The sequence below is a fragment of the Halichoeres trimaculatus genome, unplaced genomic scaffold (genome assembly GCF_033239565.1).
Source record: "Halichoeres trimaculatus isolate MK-OKI-2021-1 unplaced genomic scaffold, fHalTri1.1 fHalTri1_scaffold_22, whole genome shotgun sequence".
In the NCBI taxonomy this organism is placed as follows: domain Eukaryota; kingdom Metazoa; phylum Chordata; class Actinopteri; order Labriformes; family Labridae; genus Halichoeres; species Halichoeres trimaculatus.
In genome coordinates, this window is record NW_027437200.1 from 2,220,112 (window position 1) to 2,234,900 (window position 14,789).

At 42.0% G+C, this 14,789-nt stretch overlaps 1 protein-coding gene across 1 annotated transcript in view; it reads right to left on the reverse strand.

Annotated features, from left to right (window-relative positions):
* Positions 1-1,577: 1,577 nt before the first annotated feature.
* Positions 1,578-14,789, reverse strand: part of LOC141784449 (uncharacterized) — a 34,898-nt gene continuing 21,686 nt past the window's right edge. The window contains exons 25-41 of the mRNA XM_074662289.1: positions 14,650-14,776; positions 12,497-12,667; positions 12,355-12,389; positions 12,056-12,220; positions 11,805-11,954; positions 11,670-11,708; positions 11,449-11,589; positions 11,287-11,366; positions 11,141-11,164; positions 10,569-11,013; positions 5,988-8,732; positions 5,778-5,874; positions 3,359-3,466; positions 2,960-3,205; positions 2,766-2,882; positions 2,560-2,681; positions 1,578-2,478 (exon numbers count right to left, since the gene is read on the reverse strand). Coding sequence (XP_074518390.1) covers positions 2,404-2,478; positions 2,560-2,681; positions 2,766-2,882; positions 2,960-3,205; positions 3,359-3,466; positions 5,778-5,874; positions 5,988-8,732; positions 10,569-11,013; positions 11,141-11,164; positions 11,287-11,366; positions 11,449-11,589; positions 11,670-11,708; positions 11,805-11,954; positions 12,056-12,220; positions 12,355-12,389; positions 12,497-12,667; positions 14,650-14,776 — 4,887 coding nt within the window. The 3' untranslated portion in view covers positions 1,578-2,403. The remainder of the gene's footprint in view (positions 2,479-2,559; positions 2,682-2,765; positions 2,883-2,959; positions 3,206-3,358; positions 3,467-5,777; positions 5,875-5,987; positions 8,733-10,568; positions 11,014-11,140; positions 11,165-11,286; positions 11,367-11,448; positions 11,590-11,669; positions 11,709-11,804; positions 11,955-12,055; positions 12,221-12,354; positions 12,390-12,496; positions 12,668-14,649; positions 14,777-14,789) is intronic.

A 14,789-nucleotide genomic window follows, 5' to 3' on the forward strand; every position in this document is an offset into this window, starting at 1 on the left:
AGAAAAAAACTGAAGCAAAATCTTGACGTCTTCTCCTCAACAAGTTTCCCCTCCCTACGGCGGAAGCTGGCTCTGCACCTGCAGCTTGCTCTTATCTTCTGCTGGGTTACAGTTTCTATTCTTGCTTCTTAAAATAACTTTGTGACTTCCTGTGCACCGACTCAATACTTTACTCCTAGCCCCACATATGACTGGATTTAGGTTCTCTACCTCTGTGCTTAAAACGAATTCATAGATCATAAAAAAACTTATCCGATTATAGATAAGATTAAACCTATTCGATTCGCCTCAGCTTGATAAACCTGGTCTGATCCTTCAACGCCATGGACCAAGAAGCTAATGGATGATTAACATAAAAGTGATTCTGTAACGAGGGGTACATTTCAAGTTATACTTTTCAATTTTACTTTCAAGCAATGGCAAATTTTACAGTGGGTCATTTGGTTGATAATTCACTTTCATTTAATACAGAAAGTAAACATGTTCCATCATGTATTTAGCAAAAAATGCTAATCATGTGTAGGAATTTACAAACCATAAATGTGTCATGCTGTCTGATTTCTCACATGTCAAGCTTGCTCTTCAAAATCAATTGTAGATGACATGTTTGTGGAAATTATTTTCAACATTATTTGTTCAAAATGATCATTAAAGCATTATCTAAAATAAATAATTATTTTAGATAAAATAATGAGTACACAAATTGTGTGTGTCTGAGAAATCTGTCAACTGCGTTACCCATTGAAAAAAAAAAACATAAATCAGCAATGGTTTGCTCCAAAGTCACATGACCCAAATCAGCTGAGGTCCCATCCTTTTTGGTGTGAACCTTGAAGAAAGTGTGTCATGTTTCAGCTCCTCCTCATCAATATTTCATCAGAATGATTGTCTGTACATGGGGCGCATTAACTGTTCATCAACTGTGTTACCAACATTTTCTGCTCTTCTTACTATAGATGTCATAAAGACCAAACTGTGAAGAAAAGGAGCAGAAATATGAGCTGATGGAGGTCAGGTGGTGCCATGTTCAAGGTCTGCAGTTAGCACAAGGGACAAAACATGGAGGAAATGTGGACTGTGTTAGTGTCATGAATGTTGTGTTGTAGAGACGGGTTTCTCTCTTCTTGTCCTGTCAGCTGTGTTACTGGGATTTTTCAGCCATAATTCTTTAAATTTTGTCTAAACTGTGATAGAAAAGATGAGGGACATTTCTAGGGAGCGTGGTCTGACATAGATACGTTGAATAACTCTCAATTCGGTGTAATATGGATTCATGTTAAAAAATAGTCACAACTGTTGTCTGTAACACAGTTGACAAAATAATGCACCATTTTTTTTACTAAAATATTTCAGAATTCATTAGAGCTCCAGCTTGCCAATTAATACATTTAGTACATTCCAGGTATATACTTTGCAAACAAATAGATTATGAAGCAAAAAAAAGCACATTTTTCACTTTTTTGTAAACCTCGTATCACTCATAAACTCCACGATTAATGAGTAAGAAACATTAAAAAAAAACATAGTTTTAGGTCCTTTTTCATTATTTCTAGGTTTTAATTTACTTTTACATCTTCTTCCACTCAGTTTACTTTTTCTAAAACTCCTTGTATTGTCCGTAGGATGAAGTTTTACCCTGCGTGTAAAATTATGGAGACATCACCCCTTCAGATTAAGACGTTAACTGTTGGAAGACACTTTCAGATTGTTTGAGAACTAATTCAATCTTTCCAGACTTTAATAAAACACCAACACATCAGAGTAACACAGTAAGTTTATAATAGATGTTTGTGGAAACAATACAAACAAACTAGAACAGAAATCATCTAATTGGACCCCTTTGCAGATTTTATTTAAAGGTACATATATCATTTTGAAATTAAGTAATTTATCATATTTTATGCAAACATTTCTATAGTACAACACAAAGTTTTACCTAAAATCCAAACATTTTCATAGGTCACACTCGAAGACAGGAAGCTAAGAGTTTCACATTTAAATCGTAATAGGTTTTTTCAAAATAACAGAAGAAGATGGTTCATCTCTCCAAATGCCACCACAAACTGACCCAAACAGAACGAAGCACAGAAGGCAACACCATGTTTTCCAACAACTCTGTCATACCTTGTTCTGCCATCTGCCCCAGAAAATGTATGGGTGGGACTCAATATGTCTCTCTGATCCAGAGGCACATTGTCCCCATTCGTTTGTGAGTTAATACTGAAAAGAAGACATGGCTGACAGAAAAATAGTCATACTGTGCCTTAAAAACCCTAAAGTGTCACAACAATGGGGATAACATCATGAAAAACTGATTGAAGAGTGCAACTTTAGGCAAAGCAAGGCACCAAAACTGTAGAAGTAATCTGCTGAAAGTGAGGCAGACCCGGTTGTGTCTCTGAATTAATCAGAAACACAGCCTGCCAAGCTTTGGGACGCATCTCGTGCTGATTTCTGTTGATGCTTCTGGTAATGTTTCTGAAAAAGTATAAAAAAACACAATATTAAGCAGAGACTGTCCTTGAGTAAACTGAATTGCTCGTATGTGTTTCTGTTTACCTTCAAGTTGTCGTAGTGTTTCTGGCTGCTGCAGTGGAGCTCTTTAGCTGTGCTCTCGTTGTGGTAGAAAACGCAGCAGAGGTTACAGTAGAAACCTGTTTTGGGGACCACAAACTCTTGGCCTAAGGGGAAGAGTGGACGTTAAAGCTTAACAGGATGGAACATTTGCTTTTTAAGTTGTTTTCTGAAAAATCTTAGAGATTCACCGAGAGGGTTGTTGGGTTTGTATTCCGGCAGTATGAAGTCAGAAGGGACAGACGGAGACTGAGAGCGAGATCGTTTGGTCCTGGGTCCATCAAGCTCCCTCCTCAGTTTACTCAAAGCTAAAGAAAAGAACCTTGAAGTTAAATTGTACCTTTGCATCAACAAAAGATGATTCCATGCTTTTAGGGCCCTGTACCTTTAATGTCCACCTTTCTCCTTTCTTCCTCTTTGCTTTTCTCCAGCTCAGCAGAAGCTGTGTTAGCCTCAGGTTTGTTTCCTAAGTCCACTCCCTCTGATTTCTTGACCACCTGTTTGCTCTCTTGCGATAGTTCATCGGGCTCTTTGTCCGGGGGTGATGAGGCCTCAAATGAAGATGGAGGCAGTTCATCCTCCTCTTTTTCTTCTTGTGAACCCACATTTTTCCCTCTTGTGGATTTTCTCACTGTGTTGAAAAACAATGAAAGAGTAAACAGAGCTGAAACTGTTTTTCTTGAAGCTTAACATTGTGGTTTAAATTGAGGCTACTGTTCACGGTCAGGTATTAGAAATGCTTGATGGTATGATTGTGTGAAACGTGGCAGTGAATGTGTGTTACCAGAAGTGTATCTGGTTTTCTTTGGTCGGCCTCTTCTCCTGGGTTTGACCACTTCCTTTTCTTCCTCCTCTCCCACCTCGTCAACGGTCACAAAGTTCATACTCTCCTCTGAAATGGGGAAAACAAAAAAACATATCCCATCCGTTACAGAAAAACAACTTGCTACATCTTTATTATTTTGAAAATAACATGTTTAATGGGAAGACTCAGTGGCCCTCATTTATCAATCTTGCATGTGAATTGGCGCAGATCTGGGTGTAAAAATGAGCTTATGGCAATGTTCATGTGTGATTTATGAAATGTGTACCAGGGCCAATCGGGTATGCCTGATTAGGTGTTGATAAATGTGGCAGCTGAAAACAATAGTAATTTAAATTACGCGTCCCTAGGCCTGTCACGATAATCAATAAATCAATCAACCGAACGATAAATAAAAACGTCCTCGGTAAGTTTGCCAGCCTTGATAAACTGACACGTGCATGCATGTTTGTTTTCCTCCTCTCTTTCCACCAAAGAGGCTGAATGAGAAGATGGCTCACTACGTCTATCTTTCCTAACATCGGGGTGCATAGGTTCTATAGCAGATTTATAGCGGAGTGAGCATCTGTCAAAAATGCGATCTTTGGGGTAAAGACAGGGCTGCTCGCGCGTACACACAAGCGAGCGTCCTGAGGGGTAAGGAGGAAACACACGCTAATATGAGTGATGGCACCAAAGATACGGTTCTTAAGCCGCCTGCCACAGTCCCAGTGTGGGAATATTTTGTTTTTTTATCAGAATGAACAAAGTGTGAGCTCATGAACACCAAAGAGCTGATATGTCGCATTTGTTTGAAAATAGTGGCGACGAAGAAGAAGAAGGGGAGGTGCAGCGGAGCCTTGTTCTTTGACAATCCGCTCTTACTGAGGCTTTTGGTCTGCAAAGTAAATAGATTAAAAGCACCAAATGGTGGGCGCTCAAAGACAGCTAAATTGCCAAAGAAATGCAGCCCTTCAATACGGTTGAAAGCCAGAAATGTTCAAAATGTTTGACAGACAGAACGGATTGACTGGGAAAAAGTACATGTTACAAACAATTCAGGAACTGTATAAACTCCCTTTTATTTAGGCTATAGTTTTTATTGTTGTTTTTGTTTTTTTGTTTTTTGAGTTTTGTTTTTTCTTTAGAGACAGGGTCTATGTTTTATTGCTTTTGATTAGTATTAATTATTTTCATTGACATGTATTTTTTTCTAAAAGAGAGTCCATTTCATTTTCATTGTATTTTTTTCTCTTTCTTGTTTGTTAAATTTATATTTTTTGTTTAATTTATTTTATTTCAAAGATCCTGACCTTTTAATTACAGTTTAATACTCTTAAGAAATTAAAGTTTCTTGCTTTTGATATGGTGTACTCACTTTATTATCCCATTTATCATAATTATATCAATGAGAAAATGGAAAAAAAAATCAAAATAATATTGACAATAATATCATTTATCTGCTATAATGTTTTGGAAAATGTATCGTGACAGGCCTACACGTCCCTAAATATTCAAGGTTCAGCCGGTCGAACCCATGGAATTTTCATGAAAGGGCGCATTACAGGAAAAAAAGAGACCTCTCTGCGCTGTAGATCGACAACGCCTTTTTTATTTTGGTGGACAAGAAGTGTTGATTGTGCGCAGTTACGCACGGTAGTCCAGAGTTTTATGATTATTTGTGCCAGGAGACCAGACTGTTGGTTGTTAGTGATACTGTGTTAGTGAACGTCTTTAGTAATGGAATAGTCACATTTTCACACACAGTTCATGTTTATGTGAAACTGTGAGGAGTGAAATAATCATCTTCTCAGTAAATCCTGTAATCAATACAGCTTCCTTAAAAAATCCAGGCTAAAGTTTGATCCAGCGTCCTCTGAATGTTCTCTGTAGAGACTTTGTCACTGACATGGGAGTGTATTAAAAACTGATTACAGCCTTTCTATTTTTTAAGGTAAACTGATAAAGGAAGCATGTTTTGTCACGGAGAAATCAGCTGACAGCTTGCACTGCTGTTCTTTCATAGCGAAGTATTTTACAGATTGGCAGAAGAAGAGTGAAATGTTAGAGACATTCTTGGTGTCATATCTAATTCAACGATCTAAACATTAATCCAAGAACATCAGTTTTTCTGTCTGAAAATGTTCAGTGCTCTCTAATAATTCTCCTCCACAGACAGATTTCCCTCGCTGCATCCCGCTACCCACTAACATGAAACTTGCGTACACAAACTCAGACCTGGCGTGGGATTTGAGCGTACCAGACGCCCACGTTCAGATAGATAAATGCCGACCTGTGCATGGAAATGAGCATACACCCATTTCCAGCCGTACACACGTTTGGTAAATGAGGGCCACTGTGTATGGACATCTCGAGAAGTTCACCACACAGAAAAACACACCTGTGTCATCATCGTGTTTACGCTTTGCAGGTCTTGAGGTTTTCTCAGCCTCTGTTTTTTTCTCATCGTTCCCAGCTTCATCTGAAGTCTCAGAAATCTACAAACAAACACAAGGGTTGTTGTCATGAGCGTGCAGGGGATAAAACCAGACCCAGGCTCTTTTAACGTCAAACTCTGAGAACCTGCCTGTGTATAAATCTGGAAGGTTACCTTTTGGTTTGAGATGTTGGGATGTTGTTCCTCTACATTTTGTTCAGCCTGTCTTTCCGTCTCCTCCACAAACTCATCCAAGGTGACAAGATCCTTGATTTTCCCCTCCCAATCTTGATGGTCTCCTGCTTCTCCCTCCACGGCGTCATCCGCCCCCACTTCATCAAGAGTCACCAGCTCCTGGGTGTCAATGACACTCTCATCCTTCTTCTCTCCACTCCTCCCTTTCCCACCTCTCCCTCTTCTGTTGCTATGGCGCCTCTGCTCCCTCTCGCTGCTCCTCTCTGGGTCCTGTACTTTGGTGAGCTGCTTCTCTTTTGCAGCAGCTTGACGCTTCCGCAGTGCTTCCTCCTCTGCTGTGTCGTCGGGGTAATCCTCCTCTTCGTCACTGACTTCTTCCAGGTTCACCAGAGGGCTTTGTGTCTCTTCTTTCTCCTGCAGTTTCAATGGGATCTCTTTTTCGAGTATGACGATATCACTCTGGGGTTTGGCTGGTGATGCTTCGTCTTGTTTAGTAATCATTAAATCCCTCACTTCTGTAACACACAGATTATTGTCAGCCTCCTTTAAATCATCGACCCTCTGAAGGGGACTTTCTGTCTCGGCAGTCTCATCTTTAGTCTGAGATGTTTCTGACCCCAACACTGTGGCCGTCGGCTCCTCCTGAACTTCTTCCAGAGAATCTACGATCTGGTACACATGTTCATTTTCCTCTTCCTCATTTCTTGTTGATGTTTCATGTGATGTTTCACTCTGTTCTCCTTTGTCTGTGTTTCTTTCAGTCCCAGTTGGGTCCAAAGACGGCTGATCCTCGACCGACTCGTCTTCCACTGAATCAACAACCTGATATGTTTTCTCTTCATCGTCTTCTTTTTTGGTAGCACTTCGAGTGGTCTTCTTGGATGTTGCGGTGTCTTTTTTAGTGGTCTTATCCTGCTTTTTGGGTCTTCCCCTCTTTCCTCTGACTCTTGGAGCAGGCGGATCATCTTTTACAACCTCGTCCTCCACTGAGTCCAGAATTTCAAAGTTAGTAACGTCCTCATTTGGCTCTCCAACAACACTCTTCTTAGTCGGTGAGCTCTCCTTCTCTTTCTTGGGTGTCTTCTCCCTGCTTCGTGACTCTCTCACAGGAGTCTGCCCCCTTCTTGTCGGTGTGTCCTCTTTTTTAGATTTCTCCACTGAAGCACTGACCTTACTTCTTTCCCTTCTTCCTCTTGTGACGATCGGTTCATCGTCTTCCACAGAGTCTAAAATCTGAAAGGTTGCCTCTTCATCCTCATCAAGTTTCGTGGATGTTTCAGGGATTTGATCCTCCTTCTTTCCTCGCGTACTTCTTCTTTTGCTACTCCGTTCTGCAGCACTGTCTTCCTGGGTCGAACTGTCTTCAACAGAATCAACAACCTCAAACACAGGCTCCTCTGAGACCTTGTCTACAGAAGCATCTCTTTTCACCCGGGTCTCACTAATCTTGTCTTGTTTCTTGGGTGATTTCTCCTTCTCTTCACTTTTGGATATTCTACTGGTGTGGCCGCTCCTTCGTGAAGATCGAACATCTTTCTTTGTCTTGTCGGTCTGTGACTCTGTCTCGGTACTTGTTAGAGGTTCTTCCACTGAGTCAATTATCTGATAAGAGTCTTCATCTTCTTTAAATGTTTTTTCTCCCGGAGTTTCATCTTCTGCTGCCGTTTGATTATCATCTGAACCCAATTCCTCAAAGGCTGGTTGTTCGGAAACACCCCTTTCAGAGCCTTGTGAATCATTGGTGTGGATTTGGTTTTGAAGATTTTCTGCATCTTTTGAGACTCCAGAAGATTCCCCTGAAAAGATTTTGTCTCTGGTTTCTTCTACCTCTTTCAGTTTTGTGTCTTCTCCATCTCCCTGAGCAGATTTCCCCCCTCCTGGACCTTCATCTTCCCCAGAAGGCTGCTGCTCTTGAACTGTGACTTCTTGGCCTGAGAGAGCACCGTCTGTCTCTTGCACAGCCTGGGATCCTTCAGATGCAGATAACTGTCTTTTAGAGCTGTTCTCTTGGTCCTCATCATGCTTTGGTTCCTCCATTTGCTCAACATCATTTTCACCTTCCTCTGTCTTCCTCTTCATCTCGCCTGATGTTTCCATTTTAGTCTCTGACTCGACAGATTTTGCAGCCGTGCCCTCTGCTGACACCTTGTGGGCAGACTTTGTCCCTGCACTCTCTTTGTCTTTTGTTTCCTCTTCAAGCTTCTCAACAGCTGCTGTTGATTCTTCCTTCTCTTGTGCAGCAGCGGATGAGCGTGTCCTACGGGACGACGTAGTATTTGATGCCTTGATGGGTGATTTTGTACGACTCTGCTGTGATTTCTTATCAGGAGACAAAAGAGTCTCTGCTGACACTGGAGAAGAAGAGGAGGCTTTACTTGAACTGGAAGAAGATGAAGGCTTATTGTGATCAGAAGAGTCTTTAGACTTCTTAGGTGAAGCAGAAACAGAGTTGGAGCCTTTATTTGACTTGGAAGCAGAGGATGAGGAAGAGGACGAGCTCTTGGAGTGTGTTGAGGACCTTGTTGAGATCCTTCGACCCCCTGAGCTTTGCTTCTCTTTCATCTCTTTGGGAGAATGTTTGGGGGAGGAGCAATGGGGCTCAGGGTCTGGGTCATCAGCGTCATCACCGACTTCATCAACGGTGACAAAGTCCTCCAAGTTCAAGGTCGGATCATCAAATAAATGTCTTCGTGAGGAAGTGTCTTCTCTGAGATCATCCTGACTCTAAATGAATTAGAAAAGATCAGTTCATGAAACAATCAGACATGGCTTTACAAATAAATAAACACACATTTGTTGTAAGTTTTGGTGTTTTTAGACACAGTACTTATACACTGCCAGGCCAAAAAAATGCCACCACCAAAAAAAAGGTCACACACTCTATTTCATTGGACTGCCTTAAGCTTTGATTACGGCACGCATACGCTGTGGCATTGTTTCAATACGCTTCAGCAATGTCACAAGATTTATTTCCATTTAGTGTCACGTTAATTTTTCACCAAGATCTTCATTGGTGATGGTAGAGCCTAACTGCTGCACAAAGAAAATGAATGAAAATGATGTCTCATGCTCCCTGAACCACTCTCTCACAATTTGATCCCGATTAATCCTGGCATTGTCATCTAGGAATATGGCTGTCAATCCATTGATGGAATAACCTGGTCATTCAGTATACTCGGGTAGTCAGCTGACCTCATTCTTTGAGCACAGACTGTTGCTAAACCTAGACCTGACCAACTGCAGCAAACCCAGATCATAGACTGTGTTGAGGATTCATTCTGAGTGGATTCATTTAGAGTGAGCTGTAGAGCAGCCTGCAGAGGTCCAGGGGCCTGCAGGAGCTAACCTTTGACCCTTTGACAAGTTTAGCCTAGCCGTGTACTTGAGATGACTCTTCATTTCACCAGGATTGAAAGATTTAGTGCCCACAGCTGTTTTGACCAAGGTGTCTTGACCAAGGCCTGCCCAGCAACTACATGTTACAGAAAAACAAGCTACAGACACAGAGTCTGTTTACCATAAATGGTTAGTTGCATGCATTCAGGGACGCTCCAGCAGTATAAAGGGGGCAAGGACATCAGGTTTAAGAGAGAGGAGAGGAGGGTTTTTTGTCTGTGTGCCATCGTTGTGTCAACTTCAAATAAAGATGTTGGACTGAAGCTGCCATTGGATCTCCTCTTCTTCATTGAACTCCGTCTCTTATTCATGCCAGTATTAGGGAAGTGGCCCACAAATTTATAACGCAGTCAGATCAAGGAGACCAGGAGTGAACCTCACTCTAGGAAAGACACGTCAACTGCCCCCACAGGCTTGGACAGTAGGCACTAGGCATGATGGGTGATCACTTCATCTGCCTCTCTTCTTACCCTGATGGCCCATCACTCTGGAACAGGGTCAGTCTGGACTCATCAGACCACATGACCTTCTTCCATTGCTCCAGAGTCTAATCTTTATGCTCCCTAGCAGATTGAAGCCTTTTTTCTCTTTTCTTAAGGCTACACAGCTGTTCAGTCTCAATCCCTTGAGTTTCCTTCACACTGTGTGCGTGTGTGGAAATGCTCTTTCTTTCATTATTTAACATAGCCCTGAGTTCTACTGTTGTTTTTCTTTGATTGGATTTCAACAAATGTTTAAGTAATCGTCCATCACTATCATTCAGGAATTTTTTTTCCAGCCACATTTGACCTCCAGTTTTTAATAATGCTTTGAACAGTTCTTCACTCAATTTTAGTAGTTTCTGCAATCTCCTAAGAAGTTTTCTCTGCTTGATGCATGCCAATGATCTGACCTGTATCAAAGAGACTAAAATCTTTTCTACGACCACAGGATTCTCATTTCCTGACAGAAATGAGAAGCAACTTATTGCATCAGTTGGGGTTCAATAACTTCAAAGATAATCGTCCATGCAGTAATTCTCCAGTGGGAGGCTTGTACCTTTTCGCTTGGTTATCCAGGTGGTGACTTTTTGGCCGGGCAGTGTGATTGAACTTACAAAGATACTGAAATCATCCAAAGCCTCCTTGTTGCAAATAAAAAGAGAGATTTTAAGCCAGGCCTGACCTCGTCTTCCATGCTTTTGGACTTGCTGGCGAGGTCGAGTCTGTGCTGGCGGACTACTGCAGTGAGCGCCCGTAAAATTTCTGGGTCAATCTCTTCTTCAGATTCAGGGCTGGAAGAAGTGGGGACCGCACGTTCACTGCCAGCTGGAAAAGCAGCTGAAGATGCTGGAGTCTCCTCTTCCACCGGTGTTCTCTCAACACTTTTTTCTGAAGTGGAACCAAACGTAGAGTCCACGGGTCTTGTGTAGGAAGAACTCGGTTCTGCAGCGGTGGGCTCAGAAATGGTGGATCCATCAGGGGGGCTGGTTTGCAGAGCAGGTTGTGACACATTTCCAGCAGGGAGACTTTCAAAAGCTGGGAGTTTGGTCTCAATACTGGCGTTAAACAGCTGAAATCTCACAGACATCTCGTTAGACTCTTGTAGACGCTGTTTCAGGCCCTTCACCCTGAAGTTAACAGTAGAGAGATTGGCCTTCAATGACAGACACAGTAGAGAATGCAGAATAGCTTGTGTAATAAAGCTACGAAAGAGGCATAAAGAAGGACAATAATGGAAGCCTGTGTTATACTCACGTCTCAAAACTCAGAACTTTGCCCCTGGAAACAAAAATGCAAAGCCGATCAGATCAGTTTGGGTGATGAGGATTAAAAGATGGAGAATGAATTGATTCAGTGATCAAGGTCAAAACGAGACAAACCAACACCTGATCTTTACATACCGTGAAAGCATTTTTGTGCCAGTGTTTAGGGTCTCCAACACTTTGGTTACGCTACTTGGTTCAGCCATCTCAATGCATATCTGAGAAAAAGACAAGAGAAGGAGGTGAAAATCAAACCCATACACACTTCTCAAAAGTTTGGACACTGTGATGTGAGTTTACCCTGTTGGCAAGTGGCAGGAAGTTGACAACTTGCGCGACCGATGCAGCCTCTTCAACAGCCAAACAGATGTCATCCACTGAGGCCTCAGAGATCTCCACACACAGCAGCCGCTCCTCAAGAGGGTCAGCATGAGGAGCTCCCTAAGAGGAAAAATTGTTTGAGTCAAGGATTAGTAATTCAAAAACAGTTCTCACATGAAAGGAATAGATTCATGACTCACAGAGTTGCTCCACTTTGTCAGGCTTTTGTACAGAGTTTCCTGCAAATGCATCACAAACAGAGGAGTCTGCAGATGTCCCATAAAACACATTTCCATCCAAACTGTGCAGAAAGTGTGTTGAGTTGTTTTACTTACCTCACTTGATGTATAATGAATCTCCTCCTTGACCAAATAAAACCTGATTTCAAGGCCTTTGAGCAAAAGCGGTTTGTATTGTATTTGCAATGTATTGTATTCTTGCAGAAAGTGGCTGCATGTTTCCCAGTCGGGGAAAAACACAAAGGCCTTGAGGTGAGAGGAGGTGAAAGAAGAGGAAAGAGGAAAAGTTAGGAAATCTATATACAGCTCTATAAATATACGACAGTCTACTGTTATCCATTCCTTACCCTCCTCTGCAGGGGTAAAACCGTCACTCTGTAGTACAGCGAGTTAAGGTTGCGATCCTTTTCACGGAAGTATGGCCAGACCAGTCTCGCCACATCCTCATGTTTGTATTTTCCTTCTGGCAAACCGGTCAACATGATTGTGGGGGACTTGGAATACTTGGCACTCTGGGAAATAAATCATTAAATAGGCAAAGTTAAATCCACATGTTCTTTTCATGCTCTTAAAACCTGTTTACTTGTTTGAAACAGAATACAAATGAGATCCTTATTTAATCAGTCGATAGCTTGACTTTGCTCACCTCAATGGCATGTTTGTTGTTGATAGTCCGGTACTCTTTAAAGTTAAAGAAAAAAAAAACAGTTTGAGTCATTTTCTTGGATTACGTTCACAAACTTCAATCCAACATGACGGTGTGAAAAGGGAAAATTACTCGTTCTAACCTGGAATGATGAACCAAGGAGACGAAGTTGGGAACACGTAAGGACTGTGTCTCATTGTGAGCCAAAATGGTGAAGTGGTTCCCTGTGGAATGTTGCAGTCAGGAGACGGGGTGATCACTCCTTTAATGAGGTCGCTGCTGTGCGGCAAAGCGAGCTCAGGGAGTCTTGGCGCTGCTCGAGACAGAAACAGTCACTTTAAATGTTTCGGAGTGACCGAATGATGATACTGTCAAGAGAAGATGTAATATGTCCTAGAGTTGCAACACATCAACTTCAATGTGCAAAGTGTTTCTTTATTGTAGAGTATGAAATTATGGGAACTAGTCCAACTCGGGGTCTTATTCAGGAGTGAGGGGAAATGCAGAGAGAGATTGACATATAGACTGGGTGGCATCGGCAGTGATTCAGGCGCTATACAGGTCTGTTGTGGTAAAGAGAGCTGAGCAAGAAGGCAAGGCTCAATTTACTGGTCAGTCCACATTCCAACCCTCACCTAGGGCCACAAGCTGTGGGTAGAAACCGAAAGAACAAGATAGCAAATACAAGCAGCTGAAATGAGCTTTCTCCACAGGGTGTCTAGGCTCAGAGAAAGGGGTTCAGAGCTCAAACATCCAGGAATCCAGGAGACGGACCCAGGACAGAATGGAGAGATTATGGGCCAATCCCAATTCTACCCTTTGGACCATGGTTTTGTGCATGCACATTTAGTAAAGGGGTGTCCCAATTCATCATAAGATCATAAGATCCATTTCCCATGAAATGGACATTTTTATCGGGTATCCAATCCGTTGCTACTTCACATTAAGATCAGCCATGTTTCAAATTGTTTATTTAAATTTGAAAACTTAAGTTATAACAACCTAGCTAACGCTGATATAGTGACATCTACAGCTAATAATAGCCACACCGATGACTAGGGAGACAGGTTTGAAGCTGACAGACTTCACTGTGGTGGGCTGCGTCTCATGATCAGTCAGATAACAGCATTCAGGAGCTGCATCAGCTACATAGGGTATGAAAAGCTAACATTACAGTATTCAGAAGCTACATAATAAAGCGTCTGAATACTGTAACGTTAGCTTATCTTTAGCGTTTCATGATTTAGCTGTCCTGTTACTTGTTCAATGTGGTGCACAGGGTTTCCGCTATAAAAAAAATGGCTCCGCACAACGTGATCGGCAGTTTTTCAATTTATCGGACAAGCGTTTGATTTCCCGGTCAAATATTATCTGAATTTATTGAGCTTAAATGCTGCAAAGTATACCCCCACAGCTTCCGCGAGGCTGGGGGGGGTATACTCCGAAATATAATAAATAATATATATATCCGAAACGACCGACTTTTCCTTTCTTCTCGGCAGGAGGCAAGACATCATTTGCTGCAGCCTCCTGGATTTCAGCCTCACCACCATCTTTCTCCTCTGAACTATTTTGTTTAGTAAAAAGTCTTTAAGTTTCGCTTGTTTTGACATGTGTCTCCCGCTGTATTGCTGTTGTTCTGCGCACTTTGTCAGAGTAAATGAAACCCGTGCTACAAGTTTAGTACCGCCTGAAAAAAAAAAGAAAAGTTTTGTTCCACATAGACCAGGCCTATCCATAAAAGATAAGAGAGAATATTTTTTACCGAACATTTTGACCGGTGGACTTGAAATATGTCGGACTTCGGCAGATTTTACCAGTCAAAGTCCGGTAATTACCGAATAACGGAAACCCAGTTTGTGCATCATGGTGATGCTTGTTTGCTGTGAATGTGTCATCAATTTATCATCAGTGTGTTTGCTTTGGAAGTGAATAAACAGTCTCTCTGCCAGCCAGCAAGCGTCAAGGTGTGATGATTTAGCAGGGATCGAGTGGCGACTTGTTTCTAAGAGAATTTTTTTACCCCACTCTCTTGGCCCTTAAAACAGAGGACCTAGAGGAAGGGAAAGATGAAGTGGTAAGAAGAAGAGAAAGGGGTAAGAGTGACAACTGGGATTGGCCCTATATTTCTTGGCTGGCCTGGGAATGCCTCGGTATCCCTCCAGAGGAACGGGTGGAAGTGCTTGGGGATGGAGGCCACTGGTGTTTGCTGATGATACTGCTGCCCCCACATCCCAGACCCCAAACGAGTGGTGGAAGAATTGATGAGGTTTAAAACACTGAGTAATAACTTACGCAGTGATTTACAGCCACTTGTTGGTACTTTGAGTCTGTGGACAAAGTGACCGGGTGGCTGTCTCAGAAGGCTGTACCAAACTCCAAGTCGATCAGCATCTCGGAATGAATCGAACTCTATGAAGACCTAAAACACACAC